This window comes from Phyllobates terribilis, unplaced genomic scaffold (genome assembly GCF_046119375.1).
Source record: "Phyllobates terribilis strain yellow unplaced genomic scaffold, ASM4611937v1 Scaffold_3__8_contigs__length_932513732, whole genome shotgun sequence".
In the NCBI taxonomy this organism is placed as follows: Eukaryota; Metazoa; Chordata; class Amphibia; order Anura; family Dendrobatidae; genus Phyllobates; species Phyllobates terribilis.
This window is the reverse complement of record NW_027362763.1, coordinates 289,245,450-289,266,287: the sequence shown is the minus strand read 5'-3', so window position 1 is coordinate 289,266,287 and position 20,838 is coordinate 289,245,450. Positions and strand designations below refer to the sequence as shown.

The window sequence follows — 20,838 nt, the reverse complement described above, 5'->3', positions numbered from 1 at the left end:
TTTTTAGTGTTTTGGGGGTGATATGCAGTGCCTTTTGGCTTCCAAACATGGTGTGTATCATGGCATTCAAAGTGTTCAGTTTTGGTCTCATCTGAGCAAACTATATTCTCCCAGTATTTCATAGGCTTCTCTAAATGTTGTTGAGCAAATTTTAAACACTGTTAAACATGCTTTTTATTCAGCAATGAAGTCTGGCGTGTTGAGCGTGCATACAGGCCATGGAGGTTGCATGCATTACTTATAGTTTTCTTTAAAACAATTGTACCTCCTGATTCCAGGTCTTTCCGTAGCTCTTCACAGGTGGTCTTTGGCTCTTGGACAAATCTTCTGATAATTCTTTTCACTCCTCTGTCTGAAACTTTGTATGTTGCATCTGGATGTGGCTGTTTTATGGTGAAATGATGTTCTTTTCACTTCCGGAATATGGCCCCATCAATGCTCACTGGAGCATTCAGTAGTTTAGAATTCTTCTGTTACCAATGCTATCAGTATGTTTTGAAAGAACAAGGTTGGGAAGGTTTTGAGACAGCTCACTGGCTTTACCCATCACGAGATGTTCCTTGGGTGGCACCTTGGTAATGAGACACCTTTTTATAGGCCATTAGTTGAACAAGCTGATATTATTTTTCACTGAGTGGCAGATTGCTTTCTAATTACTGATAAATTTCAGCTGGTGTCTTGACTTTCCATGGCTTTTTGCACCTCTTTTTTATATGTTCAATACTTTTTCCCTGTGTTATTACTCATTATTGCTCATAGCTTAATTTATGGACATCTACATTTTTTTATTTCTTTGCCTGTGTGGATTGGATGAGTTGTTACCAACATCTAGTGAGAATTTCATATCAATAGCATCTTTAGAAATATTTTTACTTAGAAAATTGGTGACTTGTTCAATACTTATTTCACCCACTGTATCTTTCCTGCTCAGTTGAGTGCTCCTGTATTCCCTGTGAGAGAGCTACTGCCCTACATTTCTGGCAGCAGCTTATATTCCGGAGAACCAAAGGATCGGCCATTGGAAATCCAACAGGCAGGATCCTTCTTTTTCCCCAACATTAACTGTCAGCGAAAAGTTGGGAGACCCCAATTATGACATCAGTTGATATCAGCTGGTTAGCTGCCTTTAGTCTAATGCATACATGTCAAACTTAGGCCTGCGGGCCAAATCTGGCCCGCAGTGTAAGACAATGAAAGCTAATACGTTTCTGGTCTGGCACATTCCCTGGTTACTATAAGGCTGTTTACAGCACACTCCTTAGTAATGCGCTCCCCAGCTATGATACACTTCATGACTGGCATGTCCCTAAGCTGGAGGTTCCCTCCATACATCAGCGTGCACTCACCTAGCCTCTCCCACGCATCTCCGTGCGCATTGCGCCTACTTCCCTCGTCTATCTCCTCCACAAAATGGGCATAGGTGTGCTATTGAGTCATTACGCTCATGCCATGATTTAATAGAGTTTGAAATAACCACAAATGGAGATTAATGACCTGGGAAGGGTATGTTGTCTAATCCAAAAAGGCCCAAGTGGGCAAAGCACCACTAGAAGTGACACCTTTCTAGCAGGTCAATAAAACGTAACAATTTTAACCCCCTTCACGACCTTTGACGTATATTTACGTCAAAGGTTGTGTCCCTGCGAGCCCACATTTTTCCCTGCACATAATGACTGGTCGTGTCCCTGACTTTGATGCGGGCTCCAACACCATCAAGTGCCTCTAACAGCCACAGGTGGGTCTGAGCTCCATATCGCAAAAAAAGAAAGCACCAGATGTCTCGGAAAATGGTGAATTTTTTTTTTCACCACTTAAATTTAAAAAAAACTATACATGTTTGGTATCTGCGTACTCGTACTGACCAGGACCATATTGACTGGCCTGTTTTACTATTCAATGAAAATGGTAAATAAAATAAAAAACAAATAACAATTGTGAAATTTCACTTTATTTGCAATTTCAACGCACTTGTACTTTTAAATGACGCAATTTATTTTATCATGTTATACACTGGAAAGCGGGGAAAAAATTCCAACTCTTCCCGCAAAAAACAAGCCCTCATACAGCTATGGGGACTGAAAAATAGAAAATTTATGGCCCTTGAAATAAGCGGAAGGAAAACAAATGCACAAAAACGGAATATCGCAAGGTCATGAAGGAGTTAATGTACAATAAAAGCTGTTTTATAGAGTAATGAATTAAAATGACAATCCTAATTTGCCATAACTAGGTTAGATTATACACATCGAATAATGTAATCTAATTATGGCAAATTAGGATTGGCATTTTAATTCATTACCCTTTAAAATAACTATTTTAACTTCTTCACACCTTGCAATTTTCCGTTGTTGTGTTTTCGTTTTTTGCCCCCCTACTTCCCAGAGCCATAACTTTTTTATTTTCCATCAATATAGCTGTGTGAGGGCTTGTTTTTTGCGGGATGAGTTGTTCTTTTGAATGATTTTACCATCTAGTGCACTGGAAAACGGGAAAAGAATTCCAAGTGCGGTGAAATTGCCAAAAAAGTGCAGTTCAATTGTTTTTTTATTTATTATGTTAACTGAATGTTAATACTGACCTGCCATTATGATTCTCCAGGTCTTTACGAGTTCACAGATACCAAACATAGGTTCTTTTTTATTTAAGTGGGGGAAAAAATCCAACGTTTGTAAGAAAGAAAAAAAATCGCCATTTTCCGAGACCCGTAGCGTCTCCATTTTTCTTGATCTGGGGCTAGGGCTTATTTTTGCCATATTTTGATTGCTTGTTATTGCATTTTATTGCAATGTTGCGGCGATCAAAAAACTTAATTCTGGCATTTTGATTTTTTTTCTTGTTATGTTTACCTATCAGATTAATTTACTTTATATTTTGATAGATCGAACATTTCTGAATGCAGCGATACCAAGTATGTGTATATTTTGTTTTATTTTGAATGGGGCAAAAGGGGGGTGATTTAAGCTTATGTTTTTTTAATATTTTTTTTAACTTTTTTTTCAACTTTGTACTTGCTTCAATAGTCCCCTTTCATAGGAGACTAACAATGACAGGCACTGAGGCCTTCTGCAGACCTCAAGCTGTCATGACATCCCATTGGCGCCCCGCAATCACATGGGCAGGTTTTATAACGCGCTTCCAGTTCACACAAGTTAAACGCTGCTGTCAGAGATTGACAGCAGCATTTAACATGTTAACAGGCGCAGGTGGATCTCGGAGCCACCCGCAGCTGTTAGAGGCACATGACAGCAGATCAGATCAACTGTCATGTGCAGGGAAGATGCGGGCTCAGCGCCGGAGCCAGCTTCAAAGCGAGGGAGATGACCTTGGACGTACCTATACGTCCACTGTCGTAAAAGGGTTAATGTAGCACAATAATAGCTAAATTTTATTGACCTGCTAGAGAGGAGTCATTTCTAGTAAGGCTTTTCCCCTTTAGTCCTTTTTGGATCATGCCATGATTTCATTGCTCTATTTCATATATTCTCCATATTGTTTTTTTGTACATTATTATGCTTTCCCTATGTATTGAGATCTTACCCTTTTTGTTCACTTCCTACCATCTTGACTCTGATTTTATCAAAATTAAGTCAAGCAGACCACTAAATGATAAAGAGCTGGAATCAAGGTCCCAGCCCTTATACTGCCTTTAGATGGAGTAGCAAAAACCTAGTGACAGATTCTATTTAAGCTTTGCTTGTTACAGATGAAAGGTGTAAGCAAAACTTAAAGAGTAGCAGTAGTTTTAATTTTTATTTAATAAATCAATAGTACACATGAAAATAAGCAACTTTGTAATACTGTATATATTATCAGAGAAATCCGCTTCTTTCTCTTCCAGGAATGATCATTCATTTTCAAAATTCTCAACTCTAGGGTTAAAACAGTGTTCAATGAAGCCAGATTTTTGCATTACTGAGATAGGAGATGGCAGTTACTACTGATAAGATTACTTTCTGTACCCACTGTATTCAGACCCCTTTAAATTTTTCACTCTTTGTTTCATTGCAGCCATTTAGTAAATTCTAAAAAGTTCATTTTTTTCTCATTAAAGTATACTCTGTACCCCATGTTTCTGTTTGTACATTTTACTAAATGCTCTTCTATGCTTTAAACTGAATGTTTTAGCGCTTTGTTGACCTTTCTATTGGAAATCTTGGCCAAAGTTTGAGTTATAAGGATAAAATAAAGGAAATGTGTTGATTAGCTGCATTGTTCCCAATGGACATCTGCTGTTCCTATCCAGGTTTACCAAGTAGAACATTTGTGTCCTGAAGAAGTGCCGATGGAGCAACACGAATGTGTACGTGTGATTACTCAGACCCCCACACCTCCAACACTGTCTCCCCCTGCACTTCCTTTAGAGAGTGGCTTGGAGCTTCCTGTAGATCATATCATGCAAGGTAAAAATAACAGTATATCTTCCATGGTAATGTTTCTGAATTTTACAAGCTGTGACCTATACATATCGCTTAAAGTAATTGTTGGAGGATTGCCATTGCTTCTTGTAGCCTCATGTAAGGTCTGTTATATTTAGTAAGGCTGCTGGTTTGTTTTTTAGGTTTTGTAGAGAAATGTAAAATAGTAGTACACCTCTTTTTTGTTATTCTGCACAACTTCTCAGTTTTCTGCATGCAGCTAGCAATATATACAGTGGATATTTTCCACTATTGTTTTGTTCAGTTAAATGAGTAATTTCTACAGTTCCTGTATTTCTCCTATTCATATTTCCCACTTATTCGAGTGACCAGTGTTGCTCCAATAAACATAGGCTCATCTGATGGCCAGTGCCATGACTTAACAAAATTGCAAAGAACTTTGTTTACCCAAAATGAAGTTTTCAGCTTCCCGAAAGACAATACCAAATACTTCCATAAAGGTTTCTTCTTTACTACTATCTTACTGTTTATTGCCTGTGGCCAAGTGTAGTCTATCTGTAGCATCAAAGACGCTGAGACAGTTCACAGGGTGGGGAGAGGACAGCTTACCTTACCTGGAGGGTCTTTCACTTTTTGTTTCTGCTCTACTATCTCTACAAACAGCATACCAGAGAAAAGGCTCTTAGTTTAGGGCAGGCAAGCCATTTCACAATGGCTGATGCAATTCAGGCTGCAAAGTGAGGAGAAGGAAGTCCCAACACATATAGTGCTTTCAAAATGCTGATAAAGAGGATCCCCCCACTCAAATAAAGTGGATGGCAATGTGTAGCCGCGAAAACTGTACATCAGCTCCTTTCATTGTTTACATCCAGCCGCCACCGTAGTTAATAACAGCTGGTGGAGGTGCCATGTGTCCGATTCCTAAAAATTGATATTGATGACCTATCCTAAGGATATCACATGACCTATTAACCTGTTTAACATATGATGTGTTGCTGTAATTGGTTATACTGCAATTCTGCTTTTATACATTTCTAGGTCTCCCGACAGTGGTTTCTTCAGTCAGTGCCTCAGTTATCAAGTCCCCATCTGACAATTCCTATGCCTCTATACCAGCACCACCACTCCTTCTACCAGCTGCTACTACAAGAAGCAATAGTACCCAGAAGCCTAATAGCATTCCAGGTTTGGATAGCAAGCTTCCTCAAGCCATTGTGAGACCACAGATTCTCACCCATGTCATTGAGGGATTTGTAATTCAAGAAGGCCTAGAACCATTTCCAGTAAGTAGAAGTATTGTCACTTTAGTAGTCATGAGATAAAAAGGTCATCTGTATTATAAATGTTGACTGATTGCAGTCACCTTTTTTACATCACTGTACTACTTCAAAATTTGACTCTAATTTCTGCTAATTTTGCATATTTGTCACACTTGAATGTGTCAGATCATGAAACTTTTTTTAATATTTAGTAGCCTGTCACTCACAGGGCTACTGGGTGCAGAGTTGATAGAATCCTTGTTTTCTCTTCTGTAGATGTAGCAGTGTCCAGAATGGTGAGCTGTGTATAACTCCCGTGCACACCACTGACTGCCAGCTTCCTGTGTACACTGTACATTGTCATCAAGGTGCCAATCAGTCGTGGGGGCAGATTACCTGGACTGCCTGGACATATAGTCCTAGAGTGAACCTCCTACTGATAAAACACTGATTGTATTGAAACTATAGCAAGATTAGATATTAGAAAAAAACTTTTTGACAGTGAGGGTGATCAGTGAGTGGAACAGGCGGCCACGAGAGGTGGTGAGTTCCCCTTCAATGGATGTCTTCAAACAGAGGCTGGACAGACATCAGTCTGAGATGGTTTAGTGACTCCTGCATTGAGCACCTTTCTATGTTTCTTTGCTGAGCAAGTAACACATGCCTGGAATCAGGCTCTCTGCCCCTACATTATGCTTTTCTCAGATTAAATAGGAACTACCTGGTGAGAGATTCCCTTTAAAGGTGAAATTGAGCTTTAAGAATTGCAATTTTAGTAATCTTGAGTATTTAAAAAAAAAATCAAACACATCGTACATCTTGATATAAACCAAAAGAAAATGGTGTTACAAAATATCTCACAAATATATCAACTTTATTAAATATAATAGATTTTGTTAAAAAACAGATTAGCTCAATGGAGGGTCAACAACGAACCTACCAAGGCTATAAACAGTGTATAATTAGTATGCCCACATATCTATTGCGGTACATTCCCTAATGGTTAACATATACATCATATAGAAGAGCATAGGATGCAACTTACATAGTAATAATGTTTTCAAAACTTTTGCAACTTTTGACCCTATGACACCAATTTCAGACAATTCCGCCAAAATGGGACAAGCTCAAATGGGACAAGATGTGGCAACACCCAGCCAACAAATTAATTAAATCTTGTGGGGTACATTGTTCCAGAAATGTTATTTCAGTCCCTGACTGGAGTAACATTTCTGGTAAGGAGCATGGAGGACCACGCCAGTGATAAGTTGTGCCAAATTCATTAAATAGCGCATGGCCATCATTTAGACTAGCACATGAAATGCCGGTCTTAATGAATCGGCCTATGAGTTGTCTATAGAATATTTTCTTTTTCTGCATACTCCTACTATTTTTTTCATTTCGTATTTTGCTGAGATACCCAAGTCTTTCTGGTAAGAAGAAGAAATATTGATCTTCATTTACTGATGAGGACAGTTGTTCAAAAGACTTCCGAAGGCAGATTTTTCTGGCACAAGTTTTACGACATGACTGCATCTTTTTATATTCACTTCCTGGTATTTAAACAGCCTGTCTGCGGAGAAAAATGTATTACTATTTGCTCATAATGTGCTAAGAAAAAATAAGCAAAACTCACCCAACTAGAATCCCATTAACCTAACCTAGGTCCTCAACCGTTTCTAGCTTTTGCTGCAGTTATGATGTCCCGACACAGCAGCATGTGACTGCTGAGCTTTCATTGGCTGTAGGTCACCGCTGCGAACAGTGATTGGCTGCAATGATCACCTATCCATGCATGGGTGTCAACACTGCAGCAGGAAATAAAGATTGGGAGATAGGAGGGGAACGAGCAGAGATGTAACTGGATCTGCAGGGGGATTGGTGAGGTGAGTATTACTAGTATTACAGTTGTGGTTGTCATTATTGGCACTTTTGTTTATTATTAAACACCCAATATTTTCAGAAATAAGTCAATGTTTAGCAACTGTTTATAACTGAAATATTTTAATAGCATGTCCCAATACATTCAACAAAAAAGTTAACCTGTCGCCGTATATTCAGTCATTTTTAAAAAGAAATTAAGAAAAATAGTATTCATATTTTCGGCTTCATGTTCGTATGTATTGTCAAAGAGTTCTTTGTTTCATCTGTTCAGTCTCTCTCTTTTTTTTTTATTTTTTTTTTATTATTCCTTTCTTTAAAGAGGTTGTCCCCTACTTTTACATGGATGGCTGGAAGTACTCACATGCCAAGCCGGCCGTCTACTTGTAGTGGCCGCTGCAGGGTACTACACATCCGCTTCCTATTTATTTGAATAGGAGGCAGATGTGTAGTTCCAAGCCTCAGACACTATCAGAAGATGCAGCAGCTCGGCAAGCAAGTACTTCTGGCTGGCAGCCACCACAGACACCGATAACAGCTGATCAGCGGGGGTGCCGGGTGTAGGACCCCGGATGATCAGACATTGATTACCTATCCTGAGGATAGGCCAATAGTGTAAAAGTAGTGGACAACCTCTTTAAGCACTGAGATATTCCTTGGCCTTTGCCCATAGAGCAACTGTTTGGTTCAGTGTGTAGCATATGGCATAGGTATTGACATCACTACACATGTCTTTAGCTCAGATTGAAGTTTTTTGGATTCTGTGCATGGTTCTTTGCCACATTTCAAACCAACTTTCATAGGATTTTCTCATCAGTCTTCCTCTTTCTACCATGTAATGGTTCTTGTTTAGTTCCATGAGCAGCACACTTCTCAACATTTTGAACTGTTGAAGCCAAGATGTCAGGGTCTTTGAAGGTAGTCTTGCAATCTTTAAACTGCTTGTGCTTGGTAATAATAGCATTTCTGGTCTGCTCAGACAGTTTGATGTTGTATTCAACATGGAACCTTTTTAGCATAAAAGCCACCAATAATAGGCTAATCAAAGTCATGTGAGCGCTGGCATGGGGGGACAGGGAGGTCTAATTAATCACAGGTTATTCTGATTTTGTTTTGTTTGTTTTTTGTTTTAAATTGAACAGCGGGAGCCAGTATTTGTGCCCTGGCATTCTTTTAAATGTTGTCTTGTGCTTTTCTGTATCAAATTTGTGAGTTTATATATAAACCGGAGGTGATTACAGCTGACCAATGGGATTGCCAGGTGTCAGATCCCGCTGATCTGATATTAATTAACTAATTGAAGAGGTACGAGTGAGGTTGACCACAACTGTATTTTTTTAATCCAGACTCAGCATTTTATACAAAATTTTGACTCGCTTTACAACCCCTTAAAATTTTGTACTGCATAATTAATAAATTAAGTGAAATATTTCAGCAGGTTTTTCCTATGAAATCTGAGAGCATCATGATGTAGGAGCTGAGCGCCTGATTCCAGCGATGTGTTACTTACTAGGCTGTGTGTTGCTGTTTCAATAAACGCAGTGTTTTCTCAGCTGGATATTATCACTACAGAGCTAGGTGTCTTGCGCCTCCTGGTGAACTGCTCTATGTAATCCTGCACTTATGACTGATTAGCAGCTTTCTGCCAGTGTACAGTATACTGTACACAGAAAGCTGCTAATCAGTGGTGTGGGCGGGGTTATACAGGGCTCAGCATTCTGAGTACTGCTAGAACTGCAGCAGAGAAAATAGTGATTGTATCAAAATGACAGCAAAGGACACATCACTGGAATTATGATCTCAGCCCTGATATAATGCTGCTCTCAGATCGCATAACAAAAACCTGGTGACAGATTCCCTTTCAAACACACCATTTTGTATTATAGGTAAATCGATCTTCTCTACTGGTCGATGAACTTGCCAAAGGGCAACTGACACTTGATGAACAGATGATGAACCTGACTGACATGGAGTCGGATATTCAGAGTACAGCCAAGCTTCCAGATAACTCCACAGACTCTGATGTAGACGATCTAACAGCTGAGGGTCAGTCTGTGTTTTTTTATATTTTTTCTTTTCGTTTTTTAGCATTTTCCTTTTCCCCCCTTTTTATTCATTCTCAGAAGGTTTCTTCGATCCATTGGTACAACCAAGAATTTACTAATTCCGGTTTCGTCCTTCCTAAGAGTGATATAGACAGATCTCGATAGTCAGGAGTGCTTATTGGTGAAGAGACTACAGTACTTTCCTCTTTTCCCAAACTAAAACCACAAGAAAAATGTTAGTACATTCTCAGTTCAAAATCAGCATATCTCTGCCATACTGCTTTCTGCTGATTTCTTATGGGGCAGCAGGATGGCACATATGTACAATACCCAGCCATCCCAAAGACGCCACTTCTCCATTAAGATACTGTAAGTGGCACCTGGTAGATGGGATGTCTTTTACAGTTTTATCATCATGGCCAAGAATTTTAGGTTACGCCTTCAGTCACTCTTTTTTGTTGTGTATCTCCTGACTTAAGACATAGGTACCATCACCACGCCAGTTAGCCCTTTTCTCATTACCATTTAACTCATAAAGTAAAAACAGACAGCTTACCTTGATGTTTTTTTTGCATTTTAGGTGTAATGGTATATCTTGGGTCATTTGAATTCTCATTACTTAATATGTATTTCTGTTGATATGTGCTCCTATTTCTTAGATATGTTTCTTAAAATGAAAAAAAAAATAAGCTATTGCCTTTAGATATGGCATGCTACAATTTCCAAAGTTTAAAGTGATTCTTCAGGTTTGGCATGAAAGTCTGCAGTCACTCTATATAACTGCAGACTTGTGAATCCTCACAGTGCGCACTGTCAGGATTCTTCGCTGCTGGTAATGTGACTGCAAGTATGCGATATGCAAACTTCTGGCCACACTCCGACTATGTGTACATTGCCTTTCTTAATTCACTTGACAGCCCTGGAAAATCCTGACAGCATGCACTGTGAGGATTCACAAGTCTGCAGTCAGATAGAGTGACTACATACTTCTGTGCCAAACCTGGACAACTCATTGAATGCTCCTCAATGTTGTCATTCCACAGTTCTCCCATGTTGTTGTTTTGTGTTCTGAAGTTTACTCCTGTGCACACGATCTAGCAGAGAGACTATTTCTTGTGTAGACCTCCAGAAGCCGTGGCCAAGCACAGGATTAAAGGTGTTGTCCATTACTATAATATTGATGACCTTTTCTCAGGATAGGTCCTAAATTTCAGATCAGTGGCAGTCTGACAGTTAGCAGCACCATCACATTATCAGCCATTACTCTGGTCGGAGGTAAAAAAAAAAAAAAGAGTATTGAGCAGAACCCTGCAGCTTTGTCTTGCTGTTTAGTGGATGCTGCTGGTTCTGCAGATCAGCTCCTATTCACCTGAATAGCAGCTGATCTGCAGTACCTGGGACTGGCCACTAAACAGTGTGACGGAGCTGCAGCGAAGGAGATCTGGTCGGAGCTGATAAACGCTGATTTGTGGTGATGCCTAGTGTTGGACTGTCACTGATCTAATATTGATGACTTATCTAATATCTTAAGGATCAGTCATGAATATCACAGTAGTGGAAAACGCCTTTAAACTTTGTCCTAGAGGAGGACAACAGGGATTCTTTTGAGCAGTGGTCCACAGGTAAGTACAATATTATTATTTGTTTTAGAAATGTTGACTTTATCTAAGGAAGCTATACATTGTGGTATAGTCTGTGAAGTCTATCCATGAAAACTTGATGGAATTTCACAGTTCATAATGCAAAGAGCTGCTCCTTTTCTTCAAAGCACCGCTTCATTTTTTATGCATATATAGAAAGATAACCCCTGGCCTCCACAGTCACCAGACCTGAACCCAATCGAGATGGTTTGGGGTGAGCTGGACCGCAGAGTGAAGGCAAAAGGGCCAACAAGTGCTAAGCATCTCTGGGAACTCCTTCAAGATTGTTGGAAGATCATTTCCGGTGACTACCTCTTGAAGCTCATCAAGAGAATGCCAAGAGTGTGCAAAGCAGTCATCAAAGCAAAAGGTGGCTACTTTGAAGAACCTAGAATATAAGACATATTTTCAGTTGTTTCACACTTTTTTGTTAAGTATATAATTCCACATGTGTTAATTCATAGTTTTGATGCCTTCAGTGTGAATGCACAATTTCCATAGTCATGAAAATACAGAAAAATCTTTAAATGAGGTGTGTCCAAACTTTTGGTCTGCACTGTATGTTTTCTCAATGTTTCAGCTTACATGCCTTCATCAAGATTATCTGTACACATAAACACAAGTATAGGAATATGGTCAGAACAATAATCAAAACAACAAAACAAAATTATAAAAAAGACTATATAAGTTTCTATAATTATCAGAAAAAATGGAGTGCATAACATTAAAGGTTCCATTGGTTAGAGCCGTCTCCATAATATTTTTCAGCTCATTGCAAGAGGTCTGAGGAGATCCTATCTACTAGGTGGATATAAATAATATCAAGGCCATATAAAGTCTATAAGACAAGAAATATACATGAATATGTCACATCAGCGTTAACACATAGAGACATGTCTATTGGAAATATACTTGAATATATATAGTTATATAAATCGATGTATGATAATGGATTAATGATCCCAAGTCATATCACATATAAGTATCAGCTCATATATAATATAAAATAAAGGATAAATGACGCAAGGTCATATATAGTCCCATATGGCAAAATAAGGTACAATATGAATAGGAGGAGGATAGCAAGGGAAAAAGAAAATAAATAGGATGGGTAAAACAAGAACAGTGAAAGGATAAGGAATGGAACAAAGAAAAAAGACATAAAACTAATAATAGTAATAAATATGCAGATGGGGAAAGAAAAGATGCAGTTAGACATATAGTAAAATAGATTCAGAGAGTTAGTAGATATGAGCTAACATTTTATGCAAACATACAGTACAGACCAAAAGTTTGGACACACCTTCTCATTTAAAGATTTTTCTGTATTTTCATGACTATGAAAATTGTGCATTCACACTGAAGGCATCAAAACTATGAATTAACACATGTGGAATTATATACTTAACAAAAAAGTGTGAAACAACTGAAAATATGTCTTATATTCTAGGTTCTTCAAAGTAGCCACCTTTTTCTTTGATGACTGCTTTGCACACTCTTGGCATTCTCTTGATGAGCTTCAAGAGGTCGTCACCGGAAATGATCTTCCAACAATCTTGAAGGAGTTCCCAGAGATGCTTAGCACTTGTTGGCCCTTTTGCCTTCACTCTGCGGTCCAGCTCACCCCAAACCATCTCGATTGGGTTCAGGTCTGGTGACTGTGGAGGCCAGGTCATCTGGCGTAGCACCCCATCACTCTCCTTCTTGGTCAAATAGCCCTTTCACAGCCTGGAGGTGTGTCTGGGGTCATTGTCCTGTTGAAAAATAAATGATGGTCCAACTAAACGCAAACCGGATGGAATAGCATGCCGCTGCAAGATGCTGTGGTAGCCATGCTGGTTCAGTATGTCTTCAATTTTGAATAAATCCCCAACAGTGTCACCAGCAAAGCACCCCCACACCATCACACCTCCTCCATGCTTCACGGTGGGAACCAGGCATGTAGAGTCCATCCATTCACCTTTTCTGCGTCGCACAAAGACACGGTGGTTGGAACCAAAGATCTCAAATTTGGACTCATCAGACCAAAGCACAGATTTCCACTGGTCTTATGTCCATTCCTTGTGTTCTTTAGCCCAAACAAGTCTCTTCTGCTTGTTGCCTGTCCTTAGCAGTGGTTTCCGAGCAGCTCTTTTACCATTAAGGCCTGCTGCACAAAGTCTCCTCTTAACAGTTGTTGTAGAGATGTGTCTGCTGCTAGAACTCTGTGTGGCATTAACCTGGTCTCAAATCTGAGCTGCTGTTAACCTGCGATTTCTGAGGCTGGTGACTCGGATAAACTTATCCTCAGAAGCAAAGGTGACTCTTGGTCTTCCTTTCCTGGGGCGGTCCTCATGTGAGCCAGTTTATTTGTAGCGCTTGATGGTTTTTGCAACTGCACTCGGGGACACTTTCAAAGTTTGCCCAATTTTTCGCACTGACTGACCTTCATTTCTTAAAGTAATCATAGCCACTCGTTTTTCTTTACTTGGCTGCTTTTTCTTGCCATAATACAAATTCTAACAGTCTATTCAGTAGGACTATCAGCTGTGTATCCACCTGACTTCTGCACAACACAACTGATGGTCCCAGCCCCATTTATAAGGCAAGAAATCCCACTTATTAAACCTGACAGGGCACACCTGTGAAGTGAAAACCATTTCCGGTGACTACCTCTTGAAGCTCATCAAGAGAATGCCAAGAGTGTGCAAAGCAGTCATCAAAGCAAAAGGTGGCTACTTTGAAGAACCTAGAATATAAGACATATTTTCAGTTGTTTCACACTTTTTTGTTAAGTATATAATTCCACATGTGTTAATTCATAGTTTTGATGCCTTCAGTGTGAATGTGCAATTTTCAAAGTCATGAAATACAGAAAAATCTTTAAATGAGAAGGTGTGTCCAAACTTTTGGTCTGTACTGTATGTCACTGACATCTTACTATCTAACTATTCTATGTATGTATAGCTATTCTCTCTATTCTATATTGTTGGGTACCGCTTTGATTTTACAGTATGCGGCTGATGAATTTTCAGGTTTCAAGGAGACGGGTGCATGAAAATTTGACAGCACTCGCTTGGTTTGAGTGCCGTGCGATTTTTTTTTTTCACGCACCCATTGACTTGCATTGGCGAGTCTCATCCGAGATACGCAGCATGCTGTCATTTTTTTCTCAGTCTTATTTCAGCTGAGAAAAAAAATCGCAGATGAAATGTGCCTCAGAATGTCATTGGTCCAAGTGCAATCCGATTTTTTTATCGGATTGCACTTTTCCGTTTTCCTCACATATGAGTATAAGCCCCTTCTACCTTTTCTCTGATTGATCCTCATCTGGTTTTGGCTTCCACTCCTGAGAAAAAATACTGACCAAATACTGATAGTAGGGCTGTGGACTAAGTCTGTATCTCTAGGTGGCTGGTGCAATGAAGGGTCTTATGTTTATATCCCTGGTAGTCTGGTGATGTGAAAGAGCTTATGTATGTATCCCTGATGGTATGGTGATGTGAAATGGCTTATGTCTGTAACCCTGGTGGGTTGGTGTAGTAAAAGGGCATAATGTGGAATATCTCCTGAAAAAATGAATCAAGTGAAACAGTTTTTTTGTATAGAGCACTCGTGTTAAATACAAAAGAGCTAATTATATACAATAATTTAAAACAAAAAATAATGAGAGGGAAAAATAGAAAAACCTAAAGCTTGCTGTGTCACTGGTATTGGCACCCTTTACATTAATTTAGTACGGAAACACATTTTGACTCTCCTGTGGCAAATCACGAAAGAGATTCACCTGTGATTAATTGTCGGTGCCCATGTGACATGAATTAGCCAATGAATGATGACTTCAGTGTTTTAAAAAGCCACATGGTAGGCCCTGTTCCTTTGTCACAATGGTGAAGACAAATGAGCTGTCTGTGGACATCAGAACTGCTATTATTAGCAAACACAAGACTTCCAAAGGGTATAAGGCCATCTCTAAAGACCTTGGTATCCCAGTTTCAACAGTGCGCAATGTTATTAAGAAGTTTGCCAAGCATGAAACCGTCAAGAACCTCCCAGGACGTGGGGGACGGGGGGGATTAACAAGAGATATCTTCAAAGGTTGGCACGAATGGTGGAAAAAACACCACGTCAAACATCCAAAGACCTGAAGGCCAACCTGGAACAGTCTGGGGTCATGGTTTCAACAAGTACCATACGCCGCACACTAAACCAAGCAGGCGAAGGCCAAGGAAGAAACCATTGCTGAAGAAAGGACATAAAAACGAATGACTAATATTTGCCAAAGAGTACATTGACAAACCACAATCCTTCTTGGAAAATGTTCTGTGGACAGATGAAACAAATTTTGGCAATGCAAAGCAACAGTTTGTTTACAGACGATGCAATGAAGCTTATAAGGAAAAGAACACCTTACCAACAGTTAAGCATGGTGGAGGATCTATAATGCTGTGGGGTTGCTTTGCTGCGTCTTGTACTGGAGGCCTTGACCGTATCACAGAAATCATGAAATCAGAGAATTATCAAGAGATTTTAGAGCGAAATGTCCTACCCAGTGTAAGAAAAGTCAAAGATCATGGGTCCTCCAGCAAGACAATGACCCAAATCACACATCCAAAGTACGCAGGAATGGTTGAAAAAGAAAAAAATTACTGTTTTAAAATGGCCAGCAATGAGTCCTGACCTCAATCTCATTGAAAATCTTTGGGGTGAGCTGAAATCTGCCATTGGGAAAAAGAAACCTGCAAACATTCAAGAGTTTGAACAAACTGCAAAGTAAGAGTGGGAGAAAATTCCAGCTGAGAAGTTCAAGAAGCTTACAGATGGCTACAAGAAACGTTTGGAGGCTGTCAGCAATGCCAAAGGGTGTGCAACCAAGTATTAATTAGGGGTGCCTTTACTTCTGCACATGCTGTTTATTCTGTTTTTTCTTTGTTTTCATCTTCCATGCTGCAATTTCAATGTTTTATTGTTGTATTACTTTGGGCCACTTATTAAAAAATCCTGAGGATATATAGTAGGGAAAAAAAAGTATTTAGTCAGCCAACAATTGTGCAAGTTCTCCCACTTAAAAAGATGAGAGAGGCCTGCAATTGACATCATAGCTAGACCTCAACTATGAGAGACAAAATGAGAAAACAAATCCTGAAAATCACATTGTCTGATTTGGAAATCATTTTTTTTCAAATATTGGTGGAAAATAAGTATTTGGTTATCTACAAAAGTTCATCTCAATACTTTGTTATATATCCTTTGTTGGCAATGACAGAGGTCAAACATTTTCTGTAATTCTTCACAAGGGTGGCACACACTGTTGCTGGTATGTTGGCCCATTCCTCCATGCAGATCTCCTCTAGAGCAGTGATGTTTTGGGGCTGTCGCTGGGCAACACAGACTTTTAACTCCCTCCAAAGGTTTTCTATAGGGTTTAGATCTGGAGACTGGCTAGGCCACTGCAGGACCTTGAAATGCTTCTTACGAAGCCACTCCTTCGTTGCCCTGGTGGTGTGCTTGGGATCATTGTCAGCTGAAAGACCCAGCCATGTTTCATCTTCAATGCCCTTGCTGATGGAAGGAGGTTTGCACTCAAAATCTCACGATACATGGCCCCATTCATTCTTTCATGTACACAGATCAGTCGTCCTGGTCCCTTGACAGAGAAACAGCCCCAAAGCATGATGTTGCCACCGCCAAGCTTCACAGTAGGTATGGTGTTCTTTGGATGCAACTCAGCATTCTTTCTCCTCCAAACATGCCGAGTTGTGTTTCTACCAAACAGTTCTACTTTGGTTTCATCTGACCATGTGGTTCTGGGATTTTTAGTCACCGTTCTTGAGATCGTCTTGACCCCACGGGGTGAGATCTTGTGTGGAGCCCCAGGTCGAGGGAGATTATCTGTGGTTTTGTATGTCTTCCATTTTCTAATTATTGCTCCCACCGTTGATTTCTTCACACCAAGCTGCTTGCCTATTGCAGATTAAGTCTTCCCAGCCTGGTGCTGGGCTACAATTTTGTTTCTGGCATCCTTTGACAGCTCTTTGGTCTTCACCATAGTGGAGTTTGGAGTGTGACTGTTTGAGGTTGCGGACAGGTGTCTTTTATACTGATAAGTTCAAACAGGTGCCAGTACTACAGGTAATGAGTGGAGGACAGAGGAGCCTCTTAAAGAAGAAGTTATAGGTCTGTGAGATCCAGAAATCTTGCTTGTTTGTGATTGACCAAATACTTATTTTCCACCAAAAATTGAAAAAAATTTCTTTCCAAATCAGACAATGTGATTTTCAGGATTTGTTTTCTCATTTTGTCTCTCATAGTTGAGGTCTACCTATGATGTCAATTACAGGCCTCTCTCGTCTTTTTAATGGGGGAACTTGCACAATTGTTGGCTGACTAAATACTTTTTTTCCCCAGTGTAACTTTGGTACACTTCCATTTATTTCTGAAGCTATTGTACAGTCTATGGAAAAACTGAAGTGGTGCCAATAATGGTGAGCAGCACTGTATGTCTCTATGCATGGTAGTCTGGTGCAATGAATGTGCTTATGTATGTATCCCTGGTTGTCTAGTGATGTGAAGGACCAAATATTTGTAACCCTGGTGGTCTTCTGTAGTAAAGGGGATTCTGTCTGTATATCTGGTTTTGTGCTGCAGTAAAGGGGCTTATATCTGTGTCTCTAGTGATTTGATGTAGTAAGTGGGCTTATGTCTGTATCCTTGGAGGTCTGGTGATATGAATGGGATTATGTCTGTATCCCTAGCGGGCTGGTTCAGTAAAGGGGCTTATGTCTGTATCACTGGTGATTTGAAAGGCCTTATGTCTATATCCCTGGTATTCTGGTGATGTGAAAGGGCTTATGTCTGTATCCCTGAAGATCTGGTGATGTGAAGGGGCTTATGTCTGTATCCATGGTGGTCTGGTGATTTGAAAGGGCGTACAGCGGGTGAAATAAGTATTGAACATGTCACTCATTTTATAAGTAAATATATTTGAACACACCTACTGAAATTTATTTAATACTTAGTACAAAAGCCTTTGTTGGTGATTACAGCTTCAAGACGCCTTCTGTATGGAGAAACTAGTCGCATGCATTGCTCTTGTGTGATTTTAACCCATACTTCCAAACAAGCACTCTTCAAATCTTGAAGTTCTGTGGGCTCGTTCTTTGAACTTTGAGCTTTAATTCCTTCCATAAATTTTCTATTGGATTCGGGTTCAGTGATTGGCTGGGACATTCTAGCAGCTTTATTTTCTTTCTCTGAAACCAATTGAGAGTATCCTTGGCTGTGTGTTTGGGATGATTGTCTTGCTGAAATGTCCACCCTTGTTTCATCTTCATCATCCTGGTAGATGGCAGCAGATTTTTATCAAGAATGACTCTGTACATTTGTCCATTCATCCTTAAAGGAAACCTGTCAGCAGGATTTAGCCCTATAAACTAAAGGCATGGCTAAAATGGCGCTGTGATACTGATTAATATGATACCTGATGTGAAGGGATCCCCTCAGTGGTTGTTTAATACTCAACTTATGATGTTTCCAGAAAATTACGTCTTGTGTGCTTCAGGGTTGGACGTGTGGACAGGGTCCTCTTTTCATTCTTCGCAACCCCCCCCCACACACACACACACACCTGCCTCCTCTGTGTTCTCCTCTGATTATTCAGTGACCTGCCTCTTTTTTTAAAATTCAGCGCCGCTGCCGTCATTGTGTGGGCCAGATGCGCAGATCGAGATTTCGGCTCCGGCGCCATTTTATTGAAGTCCTGCACACAGGACGCCGGTTCCCACTGTGCATGCGCCGCCCACACTATGATGGCAGCCGCGGTGCTGAATATTAAAAAGGAGGCAGGTCACTGAATAATCAGTGACCTGCAGAAGAAACAGAGAAGGCTGGGGGGGGGGGGCGGAAAACGAGAAGAGGCCCCAGCCCCCACATCCTGCCCCAGAGCACACAAGACGTCATTTTCAGAAAACTTCAAAAGTTTAGTATTAAACAACCGCTGAGGGATCCCTTCACATCAGGTATCATATTAATCGGCATCACAACGCCATTATAGCCATGCCTTTAGTTTAAAGGGCTAAATCCTACAGACAGGTTTCCTTTAAGTCACATGAGGTTTGCCAGTGCCATATATTGAAAAACAGCCCCACGCCATCATGTTACCACCTCCAAACTTCACTGTTGGTATAGTGTTTTGGGGTGATATGCACTGTCTTTTGGCCTTCAAACATGGTGTGTATTATGGCATCTAAAGAGTTCAATTTTGGTCGCATTTGACCAGACTATATTCTCCCAGTATTTCACCGGCTTGTCTAACTGTTGTTGAGCAAACTTTTTGAATGCGATTGAACATGCATTTTGCTCAGCAATGGAGTCTCGTGTGGTGAGCGTGCATACAGGCCATGGAGAGCATTACTTATAGTTTTCTTTGAAACAATTCTACCTGCTGATTGCTGGTCTTTCTGTAGCTCTCCACAGGTGGTCCTTGGCTGTTAGATAAATCTTCTGATTCTTTTCACTCCTCTGTCTGAAATCTTGTGGGGAGCACCTGGACGTGGCCGGTTTATGGTGAAATGATGTTCATTCCATTTCTGTATTATGGCCCTAACAGTGCTCACTAGAACCTTCAGTAGTTTAGAATTCTTCTGTAACCAATGCCATCAGTATGTTTTGAAACAACAAGATTGCAAAGGTCTTGAGGCAGCTTACTGGTTTTACCCATCATGAGATGTTTCTTTTGTGGCACCTTGGTAACGAGACACCTTTTTATAGGCCATCAGTTGAACCAGCTGATATTATTCTTCACTAAGTGGCAGGATTGCTTTCTAATTATTGAGAGATTTCAGCTGGTGTCATAACTTTTCATGGCTTTTTGCACCTCTCTTTCTTCATGTGTTCAAAACTTTTTCCCTATGTCATTTCTTATTATTACACATAACTTAATTTATGGACAGCTATAGTTTGATTTCTTTGCCTGTGTGGATTGGATGGGTTGTTACCAATATCTGGTCAGAATTTCATGTCAATAGCACCTTTACAAATATATTTACTTAGAAAATTGGTGGCGTGTTCAATACGTATTTCACCCGCGGCATGTGAACTGGCGATGTGAAAGGGCTTATGTCTGTAAACCTGGTGATCTTGTGCAGTAAAGGGGCTTATGTCTGTACCTCTGGTGATCTGGTGCAGTGACGGTGGTTATGTCTCTATCCCTTTTGAATTGGTACAGTGAAAAGACTTTTGACTATATCTATGGTGGTTAAGACCTCTCTATTCTCCGCCTGCCACACAGCTTAAAAAGAACATTGGTCATTTGCGGTCATAGGTGTTTTTTGAATTCCTGATCTTATTATAAGAGTTTGTATGTTAAGATCACAAATTCAGTTTTCACTTCAGCTGAACTTTCGTTTTCCAGTGTCATGTCTTGCTGAATGTTCGTGGATTTGGTTGCATTACATTTTCCCAGCCTGGTGGATTTGCATCCTACTTGAGTGACAAATACACTGCTCAAAAAAATAAAGGGAACACTTAAACAACAGAATATAACTCCAAGTAAATCAAACTTCTGTGAAATCAAACTGTCCACTTAGGAAGCAACACTGATTGACAATCAATTTCACATGCTGTTGTGCAAATGGAATAGACAATAGATGGAAATTAT

General features: G+C 40.0%; 1 protein-coding gene across 11 annotated transcripts in view; it reads left to right on the top strand.

The window, feature by feature from the left end:
• The window catches only part of PHC3 (polyhomeotic homolog 3), a 109,602-nt gene that overhangs the window by 66,620 nt on the left and 22,144 nt on the right, over positions 1–20,838 (top strand). For all 11 annotated transcript variants that reach the window (XM_073674867.1, XM_073674875.1, XM_073674874.1 and 8 more), the window contains 3 exons: positions 4,244–4,400; positions 5,415–5,659; positions 9,403–9,562. In XM_073674867.1, coding sequence (XP_073530968.1) covers positions 4,244–4,400; positions 5,415–5,659; positions 9,403–9,562 — 562 coding nt within the window. The remainder of the gene's footprint in view (positions 1–4,243; positions 4,401–5,414; positions 5,660–9,402; positions 9,563–20,838) is intronic.